This window comes from Sarcophilus harrisii, chromosome 3, assembly GCF_902635505.1.
Source record: "Sarcophilus harrisii chromosome 3, mSarHar1.11, whole genome shotgun sequence".
In the NCBI taxonomy this organism is placed as follows: Eukaryota; Metazoa; Chordata; class Mammalia; order Dasyuromorphia; family Dasyuridae; genus Sarcophilus; species Sarcophilus harrisii.
In genome coordinates, this window is record NC_045428.1 from 18,049,057 (window position 1) to 18,073,054 (window position 23,998).

The 23,998-nt window shown below is 40.8% G+C and overlaps 1 protein-coding gene across 5 annotated transcripts in view; it reads left to right on the forward strand.

Moving 5' to 3' along the window:
• LOC100913944 (schwannomin-interacting protein 1) overlaps window positions 1-23,998 on the forward strand; it is a 576,192-nt gene that overhangs the window by 507,655 nt on the left and 44,539 nt on the right. Inside the window, exon 1 of one of the 5 annotated variants that reach the window (XM_031957587.1) lies at window positions 9,707-10,264. The exons of the other annotated variants lie outside the window; for them this stretch is intronic. Coding sequence (XP_031813447.1) covers window positions 10,187-10,264 — 78 coding nt within the window. The 5' untranslated portion in view covers window positions 9,707-10,186. Of the gene's footprint in view, window positions 1-9,706; window positions 10,265-23,998 lie in introns of those variants that run through there. 5 annotated transcript variants of the gene reach the window in all.

Below are 23,998 nucleotides of genomic sequence, written 5' to 3' on the forward strand. Positions count from 1 at the left end.
GTTCCATCCTGGGTATCACCACAATTTGGGATAGATATTGGGGTGCTGAGAGTTTTCAAGTGGGAATTGGTAAAAGGAAGCTTAGAAGAGGAGACATGAGCATTGTCTTCAAAGTGTGAAAGGCGGGGGAGCCAAGGATGAAAGCTGCCCCAGGAGAGAGGGGGATCCCCTCTCTGGAGGTTTTTGGATGGGGTCTAGATGACAATAGTATGAATCCTTTGGGAAGGATGCACCAGCCTGGATGGCCTTTAAGGAGCCTTCAACTGTAAAATTCTATAACTAACACCCCCAAATACTGAACCCCATGGGGGGGGGGGAAGGAACATCACATTTTCTAAACTGCTGATTGAAATGTTGTGTTCAGACTTAGCAAATGAATAAGAGGTCTGTAAACTAGGTCACAGATGGGGAAAGTGGGTCGAGTGTGATCCTACCAGTTTAATTTAGAGCAGGACACCCTAGGTCTTTTTGGCGGCTTGCTGAAAAGAATACCCAGACTGCAATGGTTAAAAATAAAGAGGGGGGAAGGGAGGCAGAGAATATTTGAGATTCCAAGCCAGCATGGCTCATTTCTCAGGCCCTTCTTCTGTGTATCTGTGATATTCCAACTTTCACATAAGGCATCATATTCAAGTTATTTTAGATCCTGCCCATTTTATTCCCACAGTCACCTTTGATAGGGGAAAAAAACTAACTAAATGGAATATCACAGGCTTCCCTCACAAAATATTTACCCTCTAAAAGCTATGGCTCCCTGTGAATTCTAGGATGAAATACATTAAATACATCTGGTACTTAAAATCCTTCCCATTCTGACTAAAACTTAACCATCCTATAACCTATTTCTCCCTCCTCCCCCTCAACTCCTTCCAGACACTCTTTAATCCAAACTGATATTTTTATCCCCACAAAAGACACATGTCCCATCTCTGTGGCTTTGTACTGAATGCCCCCCCCCATGTCAGCCACTCACGCCTCTGCCTCTTAGAATTCATCGTTTCCATTAAAGCTCAGCGCCTTCTGCAGAAGACTTTTTCTGATCTGTCCAAATGCTGGAGCTTTGACCTCAAATTTCCTTATATATTTTTTTTATTCTGTTTCTCTTTCATGCAGAAAGAGGTAGCATCAAACCCCATCAATATTGTATTCAATCCAATATTGTATCAAGCGTACAGTATTCCACTTAGCTAAGTTTTTCCTTATCAAGAATAACTGTGGGAATAAAATGGGCAGGATCTGAAATAATGGATGTGACGCTTTATGTGAAAGTTGGGATATCACAAAAGAAGGGCCTTAGAAATGAGCCACGCTGGCTTAGCTTCATCAAATCCGAGTTCTAAAAAAATTAAATTAAATAAATTAAATTAAAAATCTGAGTTCTACTCTTACCCCTGGTAGATAATGACTACATGAAACCATTTGGAGAAACTACTTACTCTCTCAGGGCAACTCTCTGAGACTAGAAGTTGCAGAGAAGGCACCGACTTGCACTGGTAAAGGGAGTTTTCCCTCCTGGGAGTTCTAGATACCCCAGGTCTGGTCCCCATTCCTGGCATGTATTTATGCACCCATTGACCGGTTCTCTTCCACCATAGAACGTAAGCTCCACAGACACTTTTATTCTTGTCTTGGGATTTCTAGAGCCCGGCACGTGATGGGCACTTATTTGGTAGATTGATTGCCATGCTAGTCAGTGATTTCCTTACATTAAAGTCAAAATTAGAGGTCATCTTTGGCCTCTCACCCACTTCATAGCATCGTTTCCATGGAACTAACTCTCTCTCATGACATCATGTCACCCGACATCGTGTTTTCACAGAACTGGTTAATGATTATTTGAGCCTTGCTCGTGTAACATTTCATGTTATTGGCCCACATGATACATGTAATAATGTGTTCTTTTAATACAAGTTCTAATAAGCCATTCTATATTTTATTCTGTAGAGATAATATTTCAGTTTTGATTTTTTTAATAGAAAAATGTTTTAGGTTTTCAGTTTGGGTAAGATCAGAAACTAACCATTAGTCAATCTTTTGTTGTTTGGAATTGCGAAGATGTGTAGTTTGCTTTGGAGAAAAGACACACTTGCAGCATCTTGTCTAGAATGTAGGCGTGGCCATGTGTTGCCTGGGTTACCTTGGGCAAGACATTTAAACATCTCAAGGCTTCCTGTTCCTAGCTATACAGTGAAGGGTTGCTCTGGAGATTCCAGAGATCTCTCCCACTTCCAAATCCATCATCTTGTGATAAGACACTGAAAAATGTATTCCCCAAAAAGAAGGTTGAAAATAAAGGGAGGGACATACTCTACAGAATTTCTGCCGGACTTCGCTCCACAGCCAAATGTGAGATAGGAAGACAGCTGGCAAGTGCTCATGCTCAGAGCAGTCCTTGGGCTCCCATGGTTGAGATTCAAACCCCAGTGATTACAAAACAACATCCATGCTAACAGAAGCCAAACTTTAAAGAATCTGCCTGCCTCCTCCTGGAAGAGGAGGGTTATGGGGGGAGAGAAGGAAACGCAACAGCTGGATTGCAATAAATCCCCGCACAGATGCTTTGGGGGGCAACAGAGGCTTTCCAGTCTCGTGTAAAACAATCCCCTTTTTCTCAGCCACAGGATAAGAGATCACAGCTTCACAGACAAAAACTCAACCTCACAGGAGAGATGAGCCCAACCGAGTTCTTGATTTTCTTTCTTTCTTTTTTTCTTTTCTTTCATTCTTTTCTTTATTGTCCCTCTCTATTTTTTCTTTCTTCCTCCCTTTCTCTTTTCTTCTTCCTTTTTTCCTTTTTTTACAGCCTTCCTTTTCTTTCTTTCTTAGTTTCTTTCTATCCTTTTTTCTTTTCATCCTTTTTCTTTTCTTTTTTACTCACTTATTTTCTTTCTCTCTCACTTTCTTCCTTTCCACCCTTCCTTCCTTCCTTTCTTTGTTTTCTTTTTATTCTTCACTTCTTTCCTTTTTCTTTCTTTTTTTCTTTTTCCTTCTTTCTTCCTTACTTATTTTTTCTTAATTTCTTTTCTTCCTTCCTTCCTTCCTTCATTCCTTTCTTAATTTTCATGCTTCTTTTTTTCTTTCCGCCCATTCTTCCTTTCTTTCTTTCCATTTTTTCTTCTTTCCATTCTTCTTTCTTTCTTCCTTTTTTCCTTCTTTTTTCTTTTCTTTCTTTCTTTATTTTTTCTTACCTTCTTTTCTTCCTTTCTTTCCCATCCTTTGTCTTTTTCTTTCTTTCTGTCCTTTCTTGATTTACTTTCTTTTTCTTCCCTTCTTTCATTCTTTTTTCTTTCTTTGTTTTCTTTCTTTCCATCCTTCTTTCTTTCTTCCTTTTTTCTTCCTTCCTTTCCATCCTTCTTCCTTCCTTCCTTCCTTCCTTCTTTCATTATTTCTATCTCTGTCATCTATTTATCTGTATTATCACTTCTATCACCTATTTATTTGCACATTTGTTTATTTGTGTTTCTCTCTCATAGAGAAAAGTAGAAATGTACGGAGGGAAGGAATGACAGCTACAACTAAAATCTTTTAAAGGACATGATAACTTTTCACAAGATATGTAACTTTAGAGATGATTATCAATGGAAGCTTTGGCACATATGTCACTCATTGAGTTGGAAGGTGTAGTAACATCATTGGAAGAGATCATTCCCAGGGGATTACTCTGAAGAACAGATTTCCACCATGGCTTATATTATAGCACTCTCCATTCCTTCTCTGATCAACTGAGCTGTTCTCCATATAAAATATGGCATCTCTATCTTTATGTTTTTGCATATCTGGACCTCTATGTCCAGAATCCTCTCTCTCCTCACCTCTGTCTCTCAGAGATCCTAGATTCCCTCATAACAATCAGTGATAAATTAAGCACGTACCATGTGCTTGGACATCCAAGGCAACTCCAATGGGAAAACATACAGAGCTCATGTACTATGTCCTCCCTCAATCCTTTCTTGATTCCTTCTAGTGGTTAATGGCCTCTCCCTCTTGAAATGTCTTTCCATTATTTTTTTATTTGCTCTTATTGACTTATCTGTGTACATATAAGATTCTCCTGCTAGAAATGTAAACTCCTTGAAGATAGGGACTATTTAATTTTTCTCCTCTTTGGGGGAGGGCCTGGAATAGGGGCTAAATTAATGAGTGAGTTGAATGAAATCGTGTTGTTTGTTCTGAGTCTCAGCAAGTTTAGAAGAACTGTTTGTAGCATTGGTTCTTAGGGCCCTGCAGATGACATCACGGAGTCCACATGCCTCTGAACTCTTCATAGCAGAGCCACCCCTCAAAACTATGGTCTTCTATGTTTTTACCTATCTGAAACTTTGCAATAGAAGAGAAATTATTAGAGAAATTATTTCCAACTTTTCTTGAATTCTGTGTTTATAAACAACTGATCTGTTTTTCAGCAGGCAGAGCTCAAATGGCCATAAAAAGTGTGGTTCACTGAAAAAGAGAGCTACAGATCTGGTGTCAGCTTGTACAACATATGGAATTGGGGTGTTAACAGTGGAGGGAAGAAGCTTGGGCCAACAGAATGAGAAGGCAGAAATGCAATTTATGTGATAATGGCACTACAGTTAGAAGAGATCTTAGAAGTTATCTATTCTAATGCTTCAGTTTTCAATGGTGAAACTGAGGCACAGAGACATGAAGTGATTTGCCCAAGTCACACAGATAAGTGGGTAGCAAAGCTAGGGTTCACATCCATTCTATGCTCTCTTTACTACACTACAGTCTCCCCTGCTATCCACACTTAATAAAAATATTTTGGTGATATATAAATAAATTACGGTTAAGACGTCATTCTTAATATGAATGATGATAATGTAGCATTTTTCCAGGTTCTCAGTGTGTCTTTAAGGCTTTCAATATATATATATATGTATATATATATATATATATATATACATATATATATATATTATATGCACATATACAAACATGGATATACAGATAAATACATACATACGTAATCCAGTCATTTCTTTTTTTAATAGTAAATGCATTTTATTTATTCATTCATTTATTTGTTTGTTTATTTGTTTATTTATTCTTTTTTTCTTTCTTTCTTTTTTGTTTTTTGTTTTTTGCTGAGGCAATTGGGGTTAAGTAAATTGCTCAGGTTCACACAGCTAGTAAGTGGTTAAGTGTCTGAGGTCAAATTTGAACTCAGATCTTCCTGATTTCAGAGCTGGTGCTCTATCTACTGCACCACCTAGCTGCCCCTCACTTCCACATATAAACTTTTTCCCCAGAATTGAACCCCCTTAATAGCCCCAGAAATGAACCCTTCTCTTTAGCAAGGAGAAATAGTTAAGCAAAAATAAGCTTTTTAGTAACTGTTTCTGATAAAGTATGCAGCATTCTGCCCCCATAGTTCCCCACTGCTCTGCCAAGAGAAAGAAAATGTTTTTTCTTCCCTATTCAAGATCTAACTTTACTCATAGATTTACGGTGCTGGAAGAAAACTAGAGGGCTCCCAGAAACTCCTGGATACGGGGAATAATCATTCACTTAGAAATAAATGTTGAGTTCATGAGTGAGGATGTGAGATCCCCCAAAGCTTAGCAAGTAAACATTTTAGGGTTCTTTTATACCAAGAAAGTACATTTTAGGGACACAGTGGAATAATCATTCACTTAGAAATAAATGTCGAGTTCATGAATAAGTCTGTGCTTTGTGAAAAAAAGATCCCCCAAAGCTAGGCAAGTAAATATTTTAGGGTTCTTTTATACCAAGAAAGTAAATTTTAGGGACACTGTGGAATAATCATTTGTCGGCAAGCTTGAGAGAATCGAAGAGGAATAAAACATGGTATGTCACTATCTGTAAAAAGTTGTGTTTTTAAAACAAAATGTTATCTTTGTAGTCTATTTTTCTACTGTAGCTAAAATTCATTTAGTGACCTGGCAATTTTGTTCATTTGTATTTTGGGGGAGATTACAAGCTCAGTTTGAGTCAACAGTGTGACAGCAACCCCAGTAAAGCTACTGTGATTGGGAGCTCCATTGATAGAAGCAACATCAAGGGAATGGACAGTGCCTCAGAACATGGCCTGAATTAAATCATGCAGAAAGGTTGAGTTGGGTTCTGAGCTATACCTGGGAATTGGCCCATGTCCAAAGCACTGTGATTGGGCGGAGTGAGGTGCTTAGCAATCTTTCAATGTGAGTGTAAGCATCTTTGAAGAAAATAAAGGGGACCTTTTTTTAAGTCTGGTAAAGACAGATGACATAAGTGCAGTAACCAGAAAACTTCTTAGTCATATGCAAGTTCCTTGAGGAAACTTTGGCATTTATATCACCAAAGCATGGCTCACAAGTGGTGGGAAAAGCACTCATAGAGTTGCTAATAATTTGTTATATGGTTCAGTTGTGTCCAACCCTTCGTGACCCTATTTGAGGTTTTCCTGGCAAAGATACTGGAGTAGTTTGTCATGTCCTTATTTTACAGCTGAGGAAACTGAGGCAGATAACATTTAAGTGCCTTGCTCATTATAACTAATAATTGAGATAGATTTCAAATTCAGGTCTTCCTCCTTCCAGGCCCACAATCAGTCCATTGCTTTACCTAGCTATCTATGATAATAGTATTTATTTCTGTTTCTCTTTAAAATTTGCAACAAACTTTACAAATATTATCTCATTGGATCCTTACAACAGCCCTATGAAATAGGTGCTGTTATTATCCCCATTTTATAAGTGAGGAAACTGAGGCAAATAGAAGTTAAGTGACTTGTGCAGCTCAGCTCAGCTAATTTATCTCAGACTGTATTTGAATTCAGTTCTTCTTGACTCCCAGTTCTCTATATCTGTCCCACCTAGTTCTTTCAGCTTTTGGCTCGCAAGTTTTAGAATTGCTGAAGCTCTTTGACCCTTCCAAAGTCTGAACATATTGAAGAGCTATTGATTCAAGGAAACATGGCTCTTTAGGATTTAATTCTAATGTGATATGGGGGGGGGGGAACAATTCCCTCCTCTTTATTCAAACCAAGAAAGGATTTCCTCCTTCAGACCTCCACCTCGAGGGAAGGAGGGGAAAGCCATCTTTTATGTATACAATTATCAAATATTCTTTTTTTCACTTGGGAATGATCAGAACAGCTCAGCTTCCCAGAGATGCAGTTAACAGAGAGCATCACACTTCCCCACTTGTTATTTTTTCTATGAAAACAGAATTTCTCATTAAAAAAAATACCTGAGGATAAACACTAATACTAGGGCTAGGGGAATAGAAAGAAAATATGATTCAAATAAGTCGATTTTCCTGCTTACATTCAACTCTGGTAAAGGAAACTAAAGATTGGTTGGCTAAAGAAAGTATGTGTTGATGTACATGCAAACACTGATAACAGTTATTTACTTTGCCATTTACAATCATCCTTCCATTTGTAGGATAGAAAGGTAAAAAAAAAAAAAAAAACAAAGAAGTGTGTCTACCCTCAATTAATTCACATTCTATTGGGGGGAAACAATGTAGACAAGAAAGGGAAGGAGGAAGGAAAAGAGGAGGAGGAGGAGGAGGAGGAGGGAGAGGAGAAAGGAAAGAAGAGAAAGTTTTACAGTTGTCATGTTGGCACAGAAACTACCAAGGCACCAAATACTTTGACTTGGTATGAACTAAGTTAGAGAGGGGACTCATGGGTAGAGCAGATTTCCCTACTGTCCACCTACTGTCTTTGTGACCTTTGTCAGTCGTCCCATTTTCCTAAGCTACACAAAACGGGGAGGAAGACGTCCCTCCTGGCTCTAAGCCTATATTGTAACCTATCTCTGTCCCCATTTCCTCCAGAGGCTGACTGAGGCTCCCTTGGGACTGAGCTTGCATCTGGTTTGAATTCAGAATGAGTTTCCTTCCATGTGCAACCAAGATCTCTGACAAAATGAGACAATGTATGCAAAGTGCAGTAGACATTTCAAATGCTTTGTCCACTGATCTTATCCCATAAAATGTTTAGCACTGTTATTTACTTAAATTTGGGGAGGGGGAAGAAAGGGGAGGCGAGGCAGTATGTATTTTTCCTTCCACGTATGGCGGCCTGGACAAAGAATTTGAACAAAGATGTCTCTGTCTCCATTAATTCTCTTTTTTTGTTGAGACTTGTTTCCAGTGGTTGGGTAATGTGCAGTTACCCAAACCATAAGGGAAAAGCAAAGAGCATCCATAACAAGGAACAGCATTAAGATTTCATCGCCTCGCTCCCGAGCCATCACAATGGCCCCCAATCTTTCTCAGATTTCCATGTTAGTGCTTTTCCTCTGCTGATTATCATCCAGTTTATTCGTTATATGTCTTGTTCATACGTAGACATTTGCATGGTGTTTCCTGTATTAGAAGGCGAGCTCCTTGAATGTAGATACAGCTTTTATTTGTATCCCCAGCACTTAGCCTAGTGCCTGGCAAGTGGAAGGAGCTTATTAGGGCTTGGTGACAAAGAACAGTAACTCACCACCGTGCCCCTCCCCAGCTCCAAGACCCCGCCCTACCTACCCATGACTACTCATTGTTTAGATCAACCAATAAGCATTTATTAAACACCACTGTGTTTTATGTGAATATGCACTAGGGAGCCCCTATATGGTCTCTTATTATATGGTACCCATATATGGTCTCTTTTTTTTTAACAGTAAAATGTAATGAAAGAACTCTAGAAATCAGAGTAAGAAGGTTATCTTCCCCCCCGCCCCCCCCCCAGCCATGTCCACCTGAGATCCAGGCATTTAATTCAATCATGAACTTCATTTAGCCTTTGAGGATGTCACAGGTCATTCACTTTGCTAAGTAGTGGAGATTTAAAGTCAACAGCAAAATCATCCCTCACCTCAAAAAGTTTGCTTTTTATCAGGGAAAAAAATATGAACACTTAAAAATATACCGATCAATCAAAAAAATGTTATTAAATATAGGCTGAATGAATACATTCTATATAAAAAATAAGAACAAGGTAATCTGGATGATATAAATCCTTACAGACAGCTGGCATTTGTGACAGACTAAGTCAGTGAAATCAGATCTGAGACAGAGAGCTGGCAGGGACCTCCGAAGCCAACTAGGCTAACCCTCCCCTCCCCTCCCCCTCAATATTATTCAGCCTGGCAAGTCTAAAGCAGAGGAAAGAATTTTTCAAGAATGTGAGTAGCTATTTGTGTGTGGAGTGTGAGAGAGAGAGAGAGAGAGTGTGTGTGTGTGTGTGTGTGTGTGTGTGTGTGTGTGTGTGTGTGTGTCTCATTTGCTTCTTGCACCAAAACATCCTCCAGCTGTGCAATCCTTTCCCCTGGATATAATCAGTAAACAGAGTGAGAAGCCATGGGAAAAGGTTCAAATGAGCAATAGCAAGATGAGGCCTTCATTGTGACAAGGCCGGCCCTCGCATGAAAGAAAAGCTGAGGGCTCTTCCCTCTCTCCACCTAGCCCATGCCCTCCTGCCCTAGCCCCCAACTAGATTAGTGAAACACGGCTCCGACTCCGGGCGCTCACAGAAGGGCTCCTCTGTGCTAGAAATCAATGTTTAAATTGTTCCAGGCTGCCAGAGGGAGAGGGGATGTTGACATCTGTCTGGTTTGGAAATGTGATGCTTGATGCAGAAAAAGTCGGAGCCCCTCGCTCACAGCCCTGAAGACTTCAGTCCTGCCGATTTAGTTTTTGTCATAAGATACCCGGCTGGCCGGCTCGCCCCACACGGGGGGAAGTCAGCAAGGCAAGTTGCTGGCTATTTTTATCCTGCTCTGCCATCAGTTCAGAGCACGGTTGCCGTCTTGCTCCAACCCACAGTTACTGTTGAACTCGGGAGTTGAGTCAGCTGGCCCAGCCTGGAAGCTCTCATTTCCTCTAACCGGGGCAAGGAAGGTGCTTCGGAGAGGGCCGAGTTCTTCAGAGGGAGGTGACGGCCGATGGTGGTGAGAGCAGGGCTCCAGAGGCCCAGGTGTCAGGAAGGAGTCAGCTTCTAACTGTGTCGAGTGACCGGCAGCTGTCCCTGTGCCAGCATGAGGGACACGGGCAGGGAAGTCAGTGCGGGGTGGCGTCCCTGACAGACCCAGCCACAAGGACGTCGGCCACGGTTTAGCCTTCCCTTGGTTCTTCGTGTTTAAAGGATGAAAAGTTGTAAAGGTTCTTGGATACTGGGCACAACAGTAAGCTTTTTGGGACACTGGGATTTTCTCTCTCCCGGGAAATTTTTATGACTTAAAGAATGAATCTGGACAGTGATGGAATGGCTGACATCATTGGCAAAATGTCCACAATGGACATAGAGGGGAATTATAAGAAGGTAAGAGATAGAAAAAGAGCTTGTCGAACTCTTTGTTGGGGTATGCTTTTTTCCTAGCTGAAAGAGAATTAAAATTTATAGTGGTCCAAGAGCTCCTTTGGTAAGTAGCTTGACCTGTGACATCCAGAAAGCTAAATGAAGTTCGTGACTGAATTAAATGTCAGGTGGACATGGGAGTGGGGAGGAAACCTTTTTTCTCTGGCTTCTAGACTTCTTTCATTTCATTTTACTGTGCAAAAACAAAAAAAGGAGACCATATATGTTGGAGCACCATCTCCAAAAGCTCATGGGACATTTTGGCAGATGTTACCTGAGCATTTTTCAGCAACATTTATGACAAATTTCACTTGCAATGAATTCATCCTGAAAAGTTTAATTTCCTTGTCGGTATCTGACATACATGATCTTTATTGTGAAGAATATGACAGTCACTTTTGTGAAAAGGTAGTTGTCTGGGGCCTTTTGGAGAGGGGAGACATAATTGATAAGTTGAGTCTTTCTAATGTTAGCTTGTATATTTTGGGAACTTTAAATATGGTAATTGTCGGGTAATAACAGACCCAAGTAAAAATAGCTTTAGTTATATGGCTGAGGTCATGACATTCAGCAGAGAGTATAGGCTTGTCTGTCCACAGGCACTCGCCACATTTCTTTTCCCCCTTCTAATTTTTCAGAAGTCAAGTATGAGTTCGCTCCCTATATACGAGTCCCACCCCGGTAGGTCTAGAAACGATTTTATGAAATCAATTCCCATTTGCATTTGAACTTTGATTTTATGGGGACTCCCCTTCACAAATACTGATAAACTGTTACCTAAAATCTTAGAGATTGGCCTTCACCACTGAGAGATTAAGTGATTTATCTATAGCCATGTGTTTTATAAGTATCAGAAGCAGGATCTGAGTCCTCATCTATTTGCCTCTGTCAGATTAATATATTGCAAAAAAAAAAAAAAAAAAATTTGCAATGAGACTAAATGTTCTTCTTTTGTGAGTTGAATTTCTTTTGAAGGTTGGAATGTGAAAAGAGGAAATTGTCTTCTGTTTTTGTCTGCTTGCACTTCCTAGTTCCTTAACCTGAATTTACAGAATGTGATTTTTTTTCCTACATCGTAAATCAAATTGTAAGTGAATATGAGGTTTTTTAGGTCTATTTTATGTATTTTAAGTAACCTTTATTCAAATATATTAAAAAATGTTTGGGATAGAGTAAGGGCCAATAGAAAAATATTGCAATCTTCATTCTCACTTCTTTCCCTGGGCTCCAAATAAGGAATGAGTGTCATAGAAGCATAGATTGTTAAGAACAGAAAGGAGCCTTTGGGAATCATGCATTATACAGAAGGGAAAAGTGAGAGCAACATTCAGTGATAAGTTCCCGAGTCACAAAACCCGAACACCTCCGGCTGCTGCCTTCTTTGTGGAAAAAGTCTGGGAGAGCAGACAATCAGTAGAATGCGTATCCTGTGGACCCCTTCAAAAACCACCCCTGGGATTGATTTCCATGATACTTATTACAATGCTGATAGGTGATATTTCTGTTCTTGAACTTCATTCCTCAGTTGGCCCCCGTACACAAAAAGTCGACGTTGAGATGGGCTGGCGAAAATGTAAGCCACATTCTTACCAATGCTGAGGAGATCAAGTATTGATTTGGGTTGACTTTCTGGGCTTAGAAAAGTCAGCGCCAGGTCTCTGGAACAAGTGAACAGTATGCCGGTAATCTGAAACATCGCAAAGAAAAGCAGGAAACAGAGTTTGAAATAGCCTTAACAAAAAACCAAACAAAACAGAGTTGCATTGTTGAATCATTATCTCATCCTAACTAAAGAATGTTTAGGCTGATTTCAAAGGCAATGGAGACTGGTGATTACAAAGAAGCAGTAGACGAGACTCCCAGGATATGTCCCTGCCCACAGATTTCCAGAATCCATTGGGACGTCTTGCTTTCAGGCCTTGCTCTCGTACTCAGGTCTGAGAAATGTTACGTTTGCGGTATCCATGTAACCAGTAGAGTTTTCTCCCTTACCCGTGAATGTGTGCCCACCTTTTCAGGCGAAGGCAGTTCGGACTCCTGGCTAGAACTGTAATTCTGATGGTAGCCTGGCTGGGTGCCGGTTCCATTTTTCTAAAAGGGATCCCTTGAGTGGCGGTCCTGATGAGTTGACAGGGAAATAGATATGACAAAAATAGCGAGAATTTGTTAGATGAGAAAGAGAATCTGACAACGTTACCCTCAGCAGATTGCTACTGATCTTCTAGCAGTTTCTCCTCTGACACTTGCCATCTTCTAGCCTATGGCAAAAATGAGATATTCCTCAGATGTGTGAACGAGCACATGTGTCGGTTGTGCGTGGAGTTGTACAGGCTGATGGACAAGGCACTGATGGATGTCTTTTGTCGATTTTATCAGGAGCATTCGGAAAGCAAACAAAACAGTCTTCTAGTCAAGGTCACTTTCCTGTAATTAAAATTAGATTCTCTGGTGGCAGAGGAAGGAAAAGGTGATGTAATTGTTCCCTTTCCTGAAGGAAGGGCCTAATGGCCCACAAAGTCGGTACGGCACTGTTGTCTGATAATAATGGGGATATGGTAATGAAAAAAAAATATAGCTTCTCAAAACTCATTTCCAGCCAGATGGGACGGAAGGAGACAGCTGGCTTTCCAGAATCCTCCATCTACAATATCCAGGCCATCTTTCTCCTTTCTTTACTGCTTAACATCTCTTAATTTGTTTTTAGCAACTCCCCATGAAATAGATGGGTTTTAGGCCAGAGCCAGCAGACACTAGAAAGCCAATCTCACAGACTCATCAAATCAAATATCACCGTACGTACCCAGTAGACTTGCAAAATTGGGCGGATGTGCAGCCATCATTGAAGGATAAATCAAATTATACTGATTGAGGAAGAGGGAAGAAAATGATGAAAATTACAGACAATGAAGCCTCTAATTTCTCTCAGCAGAGAAAATAGGTATAACTTAGAAAGCAAAACCAAAAAAAAAAAAGGGGGGGCCATTCCATATTACATTAGAAGGGTGTTGGTGGGCTCTATTGGACAGACGAAAAGAAGCTTTATTTGTAGCATTTTTTAAAACGTGTGTGTGTGTATATTTTTACACATATATGTTAATGACAATTGGCATGGGGACTGCTCTCTGTGTCCCATTATGTTAAAAGGTTAGGGAGAAACACATGAAAAATTGAAAAGCTACAAGGAACAATATTTAAAGTCTGCTGGCAGCTGTTCTTGTGTCTTTTTGAAGATGAACAGAAATGAGTGTTTGTTAGAAACATAATAAATAGCAGCCATCCTAGCTAAGGATTCCTCTTACTATACAATTAAAAGAATGACTCCTTTCTCCTCTCTTAGTCTTCACAGGTTTGGGTCTTTTAACTGATGAAGGGATTTCGAGTTACTTGAAATATCTCTGAGTTAAACAATTAATAAATAGTACAATGATCAGGCCTATTTATACAGTGCTTCACAAAGTGCTGACAGAATTATGGGACTTGATCTGGTAGGTTTTCTAAATCTCATTCATAGTGTAGACTTGGGGATCATAGACTTAGAAATGCAAAGGACCTCAGAGGTCATCTGATCTGCCCTTTCCCCTTTGCTCTTTGATTTGCACTTGAGGGTCTGAGAAGTTAAAGTGATTTGACTAAAGTCACACAGGTGATTAAGTAGCAGAATCAGGATTTGAACCTACTGTATCCTACTGGTAGTTTTCCAGATGACAGATTTCCAGTTATTATTTTTATACTTATATAATTTACATATATTTTATATTTATGTAATATTTGTATGATTGTAGTTTATATTTTTATTAAATATTTGTATGAATATATATTTATAAGTAGTTATATAATTTTATATTTATCATTATCCAGATTTTCAGCAATTTATTCTATCCAGTGTTGATTAGTTTCACCTATTTTTTTGTTTGTTTGTTTAAAGGGATTGGGATTGCTGATTAACTGTCTCAGTTTCCTTATCTGTAAAATGGAAATAATAAAAACACCTACCTCAGGGTTATTCAAAAACACCACATGATAAGTGCTTTACAAATCTTAAAGCATCATAGAAATGAAAGCTTTCTTCACCATCATCTTCATCATTGCCATCACATCACCATCATCTTCATCATTTCATTACCACCATCATCATCTTCACCATCACCATCGCCTTTCACATAGACTTTGCTATTATCTCTGAACCCATCTCCTTGCTTTCAGGCTCTTCCATCCCCCCATTTTTATTACCACTAAGTTTTTAAGGAGGGATTCTTTTAAATTACAAACATTTACAAATTGTTCCTACCCTATAAAAGGTCTTTTGTAATAAACAAAGACTGTCCAATAAAATTAATACCTCGATGACCTCATCTGAAGTGCTTGCAACATTTCACAGCAAGAAACCATACTCCTCCACACACATACACATGCTACCTCTTTTTAAAAAAATAGATCCCTGTTTTCTCTTGGTCCTACATCCTACCCATTGCAGAAAAAAAGCAAAACAAATTTGTTTTAACAAATATGTCTCATCAGATAAATTGTATACAATGGCTGTATACAAAATATGGATGCATGTTTCTATATGTGAATAAATATATTTGTGTGTATATTTACATGTGTGTATGTGTGTGCCATCCCATACACACCCTTAATCCACCCCGCACCTCTCCATAATGGAGACTATGTTTCATCTTCCGTCCTCTGGAGTTACCGTATCGATCATCGTTCCTAGAGCTTTCAGAGTTGGCTGTTTTTACAGTATCATCGTCACTGTATACATTGTTGTCCTGGTTCTACTCATTTCATTCTTCATCAACTTATAAAAGCCTGCGGGATTGTTCATTTTTGTAATATTGATGTCACAGTCTATCTGCCACATGGCTGCCAACCTAATCTTGTCACTTACCCACTCAGAAATCTTGCTCCTTCCTGATTCTGGGATAAAAGAAGAAATCCTCAGCCTGACATTCGAAGCGCTTGGTAGTCGGCCTCCCATCTACTTTTCTAATTGGGTTGGCCAGGCAGGCTCTCACCTCCCATTTTTCTTCTTGAAATAACTTTGTGTATTCTTTGTTGTTATTATTATTATTAATCAGCTTCTATCACCCATAAGCTGCTCAACGACAAGGCTAATCTCTTATTGTCTTTACATTGCACATTTTAAGTAATAATTACATTTTAAGTGAATTATAATTCAACAGTTGTTCTCAGTTTTTCACATTATGCTGTTCTTTCTTTCCATCTTGCTTTTCTCCTTTAGTTACCTGCTTCTCCCTTTTTTGTAGCTTCCTCAATCTTTTTGATCTCTCCTTCAGGCAAATAGGCAATTTTGTGGGCAGAGTGCTATGCTTGGAGGCAGGAAAACTTGGATTCAAATCTTGCCTCAGACAAGTCTGTGGAGACAAGCGTGTGATGCTGTTTAATCTTTAAAATGGGAGTAATAACCAGGATCTCTGTCCTTGGGCTGTTGTAGGGATAAAATGAGATGACATATGTAAAGCTCTTCGGGAGCCTTATGGTGCCACATAAATGCTAGTTATTATCACTATTGTTGTTATCATCATTATTATTAATTATATGTCCCTGGCTCCTTCCAGGCTATTTACAGCCCTGCTTCCTTTAATTTTACATCTTCCACTGTTGGCGTTGACTTTGAAGTTGGATTCTCCTGGGTACTGAGCAGCCAAAACTTTAATGAACAGTTAGGACGTGTTTTGCAGCATCGATGTTGGTACGGACGGTGGGATGTTGGTGGAGATGAGCAGACTTTTTTTGTTACTTCAGAGACGTTCCAGCTGATAAAATAGAGATTACCTCATCGGCACAGAAGTTCTGGCAATGTGAAATTATGTAGTGGGTTGGGAGGATGGGATGAATTAGAAAGTTGAGCTAGCCTGGAAGAGTTGTTTATGCAGGAAGTCATGGAGGTAAACAAGATGAGGTCAGAGGTTTCCTAGCGCTCAGTCTTGCCCTACAGAAGGAAAACTCGCCATCTCTTTGCTTTTCCTAACCCCATCTTAGGATCTGATACCAAACCTTGCCATCTTCTGCTTTCCTGGTATCCTTCATTTAATCTTTAGTTCCCATTGACAAAAGCCATAGCCATCTAAGAAGGGGTTGACCTCCCTATTCAGTCAGTCAGGATGTGACCCCCTCCCAAGTGCCTGTGATTTGGGGACAATTTCAGATATTTGGCCACCTTCTGGTTCCAATCTTGACAACCCATTTCCTATTGTTACCTTTCCTCCATCCTATGTGCCAGCCAACTGATAAGAAGGAATGAATATTAAGCACCTACTTTGTACACTGAACAGGTCCTGAGCACAAAAACATAAAAGGGAGCCAGCCCCCGCCCTCCAGGAGCATTTATTCTGATATTCTCTATAGAGGATAGTCAAGTTCAAGAAAAGGTGACATCTCAGGAATGGGTAAATAGAGCAGAGGAAGGGGAGAAATGCAAGAGGGGGTTGGAACAGGTGCCACGGTCCTCAGGCTAGGTAGACCCCACTTTCCCAGAGGATGGCAGGATGGGATAGGAAGCATGGTCTTGACATTCCCCCATCAATCAGGGTGACTCAGCCCCAGGGTAGAGTTCCAAAGCTGAATGAATTCAGCTCCCCCCCTCCCCAGGGTAAGGGGAGAAGACATGATCCCTGGGCATCCCATATTGCTGTTGATTTTTTGTTCTTGATATGGATTCATGAAAGCTACTCCTTATTCCAACAAAAAGTGTTTCTCCTCATCTCTATCTTGCAAACAATCCTTCTCTTCCTTTAAAGCTCAGATAAGGTGCTTCCTCTTTCGTCAAGCCTTCCCTGGTTCCACAACACCCACTGAAAATGGCGCTCTACCCACCTTGAATTCATAATGAATAGTTTGCCCCCATCTCTTCTTTGTAACCCTCTTTTTAAAAAAATAATATGTTCATTCTCAAACAGACCATATACTCCTTTATAGGTTGTAAGTGCCTAAATATTAGAGATGGCACCATTTTTAAAACTTTGTTCCCTACCACAATGCTTTGGAGGGTAGGTCCTTACTAAATCGCTTTGTTTTATGTAGCTGAAATAAAATAATTTATCTAAATTAGCCTGTAAAGAGTAATCATAGAGGAGTGTTATAGCTGGCCCCATTTGGCAGTGTCTACCCCACACAAAGATATTTTATATTTAAGGATGCATAGTGAAAAAAAACAATTCTCACCCTTAAGCTTATTAAAAATCACTTGGCCTGTATCCAAAGGTCCCCATTCCTCTACTGAGCCTGGTAACATGCCAGCGCTTTGGAAAACAAACCAAAGGGAGCAACAGGGCCCTTGAATCTCCTCTCTTGGGCTCTTCAGATTTCCCAACTCTTGGACTTTTTTAACCCTCCCATGACAACAGGTCTTCTGTGGATTGACACAGGGGACTCCCAGCTCCACAGCCAGCATATGATATATAAGGCTTATTGGTAGTTTGGAAAGCTACAGTGTTTTGAAATTTCTCTCCTGCTTCAAGGCTCAGCTCATTTCCTATTTTCTGCAGGAGACCCTCCCTAATCTGCCCCTCATTATCTAGTTAGTTCACAAATGTCCAGTGTGGGGACTTAGGAGTCAAAGATAAGAAAGAACCATAAATAGTAGTGATTGGACATGTGTCCAGTCAATGTCAGAAAAGAAAGAAAAACCCTCATAGTTTGGGATGACTTGAGAGCTCAAAGGACTCCTTCCCAACCCACCACCAAGAGGAGGAAGCCAGAGGGGCTGTCCAAGGTCGCAGGACAGAGTTTCAGGTGGCCCACATTCTTGTACCACGTACTTGTGTCCTATTCTTTGTCCAGCCATCCTCTGGATGACGGGCACCCACTGTGTTTCCAAAGTTGAGCTACTACAAAGAGAGTTGCTGGGGATATGTATTCCCATAGGGTGCCTTCCATTCTGTCATTGCCCTTAGAGGATGGTCCCAGGAGCATGGGGTTACTCGGTCTAAGGGTATAAACAGTTTAGTGAACTGTTCCCCATGATTCCAACTGGTTTTTCGGAGGGACGATCTCTAACTTAACTGCCCTGCTATACTCCTACAGAGGCGCCGGTGCATGGCTGGGAAAGTGAGCAAGAGAACCCTTTTATTAAAGAGGATAGCATTGTACATCAGGGGCTCCAGATTCACAGCCTTATTCCCTGCAGCTTCTGCTTAGGGTGAGGATGCCAGAAATCATGAGGCTGGAGATCCCACGGAGGCCAGAGGCTCATGCTAATTGCTTCAAAACAGACCATATGGCAAAACCTGGGAAGAACACAAACAACTTACAATCTAAATTAGCCTCGTTCTAAGGCCTATGGGGAATGTGCCATATGAAGCCAGTTCTTAGTAAATTCAAATGAAAGAGGGGAGGGGGGAGGAGGGAGAGACAGAGAGAGAGACAGAGACAGAGAGAGGGGGGGGGGAGGGAGGGAGGAAGGGAAAGACAGAGAGAGACAGAGAGAGAATAAATATATATGTATATGGCATATTATATTGGTTCACATATAGCTATTTAAACCTTGTATTTGTATCAAGAAATCTGTATGTGTGTGTATGGCATTTTAGGCTTACATTTGTATCAGGAAGTTTGTGGGAGAAAGAGTAGCATCAAATCCCCTAATCAGCAATTCTGAGCCTCGCCCAAAGCATCATGGAAGATGCTCTCAAAGCAACTTTGTAAGAGGGATTCAGCTGGGCGTAGGGAAAAGAAATCTTTGGTCTTGGAATGACACTGGAGATGCCCTGGGGTACCAGGAGGCTATTGCTGGGAAATGAGCGGTAGGGGGCCAGGTACAGGTGGGAAAGCTCATCTAGGATGAATTAGTCAATGGGGGGAGGAAGGACACCATCTGCTTGCTTCCTAATTTAACTAATTGTTCTTGTAATTAATGCTGGGTTCAGTTGTTTTTCTACTGGCTAAAAAGTTCACCATCCTCCGAATGTTGACACTTTGGGACGAAAGCCTAGTTGGCCCACCTTAGCTATCTAGTAATCAGTTATTGACTAGCTTCACCATGTCCTTATCTATACAACAAGGAGATTGGATTGGATGTCCTATAAAGTCCCTTTTAGCTCCTTACATGGGCCAAGTTACATCAGCAGGAAGGAGTAAATCTTCTCGGATTAGGTCAGGGAAATCTGTTGGACTTCATGAAGGAAAAAAACATTGGCTTGCTAAGGTGGGATTGGACTAGTTTGAGGAATTAGGAATTGCTCTGAGAAACCAAAGGTAGGAACTCTTTACTGATCTTCTCCAATTACTGATTCTGCCTCCCCCCCCCCCAGAAAAAAAGTATGACCTAGTAGTTAATTACTTTTGTTAATTCTTATGAACTCTCCTTCCATTTATTTTATATATCTAACCCTAGCCCTCTGACTGTAACCCTAAATCCATAGTGTCTGACACATAGTAGGTACTTTTTAAAGCCTCTCCTTTTTCTTCCCATTCAAATGTAAGCTTCTTCCTTTTTGCTGTGATGCTATTCTTTAGATATGTATTCCTAGATCCTGGCACTGTACCCGGCACATAGTCCTTCCACAGACTCCCTAAATAGCCTTGGTTCCACCTTGGATGTAGTTAAGTAATCTCTTCCCATAGGCCCTGGAGGCCCTTTCTAGGGGAAAGCTGCCCCATCCCTTTAGCAAAAAGGCAACAAAGAACAGGAGAACAAACCCTGCAACTAGAATCAGGATGTCTAAACCCAACACCTGGCCTTTTCACTCACTACCCAATAACTGTGGGCAAGGTCTCCACTAACTTTCCTAAGGCTCAGTTTCCTTTTCCATAAAATAAATAATCACACCTGCCTTCCTTACTTTGTAAGGTAATTGTGAAGATCAGAAGAGCATAGAATTAAAGCCAGAAAGGATTTGAGTCCATTTACTCCAACCATCTCTTCCTACAGACAAAGAAACTGAGGCTTCAATCTTTTAGTGATTTATCTAGGGCTAGTAAGTATTGGGGGCAGGATTCGAATCCAGCTTGCCCGGACTGCAGAACCCTGTCTGCTGCATGATCTAGCTGCCTCAAAGAAATCAATTAAATGAGCTAACATCCATGGAAGTGCCTTTTATTGTCTTACTAAGAGATCAGGCTATCATTATTCTTATTAATGTTCATGTGTGCGTGTATATTTGTGTTCACAATCAACTATGAAAATAGTCCAACAGAAATCATTGTGGGTTCCCGCGGAGGAGAGAGACGGGCTGAGAACAGCTGGATGACTGTCATCCAGAGGCCTCAACAAGGTTGTTGGAGTCCCTGAAAACTGAGAGCTAGGAACCCATGAGAGAGGCATCTGTTACTAGAACAAAAGTAGCCCAGAAGAGCTGGGACTGTGAGCCCAGAGCCCCATATGAGGGGCAAACTGGAAAGGGGAATCAGCCGTTGGGAGGTGGGAGCCATCTGCATCCCCGCTCACCTTGACTGGCAGTACTGTTGCTCAGAGGCCCAGGGCTCAGGTTCCAATTCCACTCCTTCCACTGACTACTTATATGACTCTGGGCCAGTCATCTGACATTTATAAGCATCTTTTTCTTCATATAAAATTGGAAAGAAGCCCATAGAACGAGCTCTACTTCTGGGATCAGAGCCTGAGTCCAGATTGCGCCCCTGATTCTTGCTATCTTTGGGGGTAGCCACATATACACAGACACATGTACATACACATATATGCATGTATGAACTACATATATATGTGTGTGTATGTGTAACTCGGGGTCTCGGCTTTCTCAGCTGGAAAACAAGATGGTTAGATTAGATTTCCCTGAGGTTCTTTCTGGCCGATGGTCCCCAAACAGTTTTATCTTTATTTCCCTTTTACCAACTATCCATTTTTTTTGTACTTATTTACTTTGAGTGTGAAATAGTACAGATGTGATGATGATGATGATGGTTAGTGGTGGAGGTGGTGGAGATATAACATTCAGAGTGTATAGCACTTTAAAGATCTACAAAGATCTCTCATTGGATGCTCTCATTATCATTCCCCTTTTGTAGTTGAGAAAGCAGGCTGGGGAAAGCTAGGGGATTCTTCTAGGGTTATACACCTAATAAGTGTCAAAAGCAGGATTTGGACACAGATCTTCCTGACTGGTTTTCTATCCACTGATTCACCTAGCTGACTATACATACAAGGATGGGAGGGAGGGAGAGAAGGAAATGGGGTTGTTTCTGAAAGGTTCTTAAGCTCCTACAGCCCTACCATTAAGCCCTGTATTGGCCAGACCTCCACTTGGGGAATTGAATTCGAAAGTAGATATCCAGTGGCTGCTGGAGTGGGGAGGAGGACCTATGACTCTACAGGCCTGTGAAGTAAGAGTGGGCATGGAGATGCTCACTCCATGTCAGTGCCCTGAAGCAAAGCCCTGTTAGCCAGGGGCAAGTTCCAGTTTTTCTGCTCTTTGAGTCGTGGTGAGCTTTGGTGGGCTTGCTATAGAAGCTGGCACCGAGAAGTTCAGCACTGGTAAACCAGGGCTAAATACAACTGAATCCAAGGATGATTTTTGCTTTATTGGGCTCTGAACTACTTTCCTGCTTCCCCTCGGTTACGATGGCAAGAAGGGATTTGGCCACAGAGGGCGAAGAATCCATTCCACCTCTGATGCTGACTCCCTGCCTGGTCCGGGGCACACGACTTAACCCCTTCTGGCCTCAGTTTGCTGAACCTTAAATGAGGAAGTTGGGCCAGCGGGTCTCTGAGGCCTCTTCCAATTCTCAGTCTGGGAATCTGAGTCTGTGCTTTTCATAATCACAAGCAGCCTGAAGATGTCCCCGTGGGCGCTTTGAGTATTTCCAAAAGCTGATTTCTGAGAGTGGAAATGGGCACAGCTTGTTCTAGCCACGGCCAGAAAAAATAGATTTGCCAAAGCTCCTCATGTGCTGGGGAGATATGCGGGTGATGTGCAGCTGCTCCTCTCCCTGCCTCATTGGTTTGGGCTCCCGGGGTCAGAGGAGGAAGAATCCAGAGGACATTATTCCTGGGAAAACAATAGAGCTTTGGAACTTACCAATGCATGGAGATGCCCATGGGCTCACTCAGGAAAAAATAAAATCATCTGGCCCTGACTGCAGCACATTGATTGAATGCGTAATAAGTGATGCTAAGTTTGGCAGTAGCCCATTATTTCAAATGCTTGGAATTGTATTTGCCCCCAGTGGAATTGTCTAAGAAAAAAAAGAAAGAAAATACAATATATAATGATATATTTGGCATTGGTCTTGTAGATGAGGTCAACGTCCTTATTGAGAGAGTTGGCTGACGTTTTCCATAGACAGAACCACCCAAAAGAGAAATAGGAACAGAGGGGATGTAAGGATGGGGTCTCAAAGGCCAGAGGCAATGAGTTTGGTGGAAACGTACAATATGAAGATGAATGGCTCTTCATTAGTTGGCTAATGTTTTCCATAGACAGAACCACCCGAAAAAGAAGTAGGAGCAGAGGGGAATGTAAGGATGGGGTCTCGAAGGCCGGAGGCAATGAGCTCAGGGGAAACATACAATATGAAGATGAATGAATCTCATCTGGCCGGGAGGAATAGGTAATGGGCTGGATTTTGTAGTTTGTTTTGTTATTGTTTTTTTAAGCTTCTCTCATTTCTGAGTTCTCTGTTGTCTTAAGGAATCTAAAATGGGAGTTCCATTTCACAAAATCACAGACCTTTGACATGTTGCAGGGTTTTTTTTAGTAGTAAGTATCCTGAAATATTCAGAAAATGGCCTTAGAGTAATAGTGGTAACAACAACAAAAATGATAATGATAAAGAGCTTCCACTTCCATGGCATTTTAGCAATTATAAAATACTGGCAAAAATATTTCCATTCCTTCCTCCAGTTGTTCCTGTCAAGCCAGTGAGGTGGGTGCCATTATTATCACCACGAGTTAGAAGCTGGTAAAAGAGAAGTGGCTTTCCGTGTACCATGCAGCCAAGCTAAGTTTTAAAAGTGAAATTTGAACCCAGGTCCTCAAAAATTCAAGACTGATATGCTTTCTCCTCTACTGCTTTGTATCTCAGTAGATGAAGATGATTAGAGAATGGAGGCAAGTGTTAGTTTTGAGGCACTGGCTAATGTTCAGTAATTTAAGATACAAAAATCTGTCCCCTCAATCCGTTTCCACCATCAGGTTAAATCTTCCAAGTTATGAAATCAAAAGTGTGTTCCTGTACCTTTTTTCATGAATTAAAAAATATTCTAGAATATATTAGCCAACTTTTTCAATAAGGGTGTCAAACTTAGCCATACCATCAGTGCCAAATATATCATTATGTATTGTGTATATTTTTCTTTAACCAATATTTACTCTTTACAATCATTTATTATTTAATAAATATCTAACAATATCTAACAAATATTTATTTGGACTTTTATACTGAGTAGCATAGGGCAATGGAAAACACGTTGGACGGATACTTTGTGACTGATGAAAAAAGAATAAATTGATGCCTTTTAAACATATACACAGACACAGTTCCAGTGGCTTTCCTTCTATAAGGAACGCTCCCTTCTAATGAAGAAGTACAACAAATTAATGCAAAGTCCACATCTGGCAAAACATGTCTCATTCCACCCACAGAAAACCAGCACCTCTCTGCTTCACTATCAAATATGGCCGGTCCTTGAATTTGTAGAGGGCCACAGATATCGGGTTTCCTCTGGGCTAAATGGTCTTATACCTTACCCAGAATTCCCCTATTATCTGCGGCCCT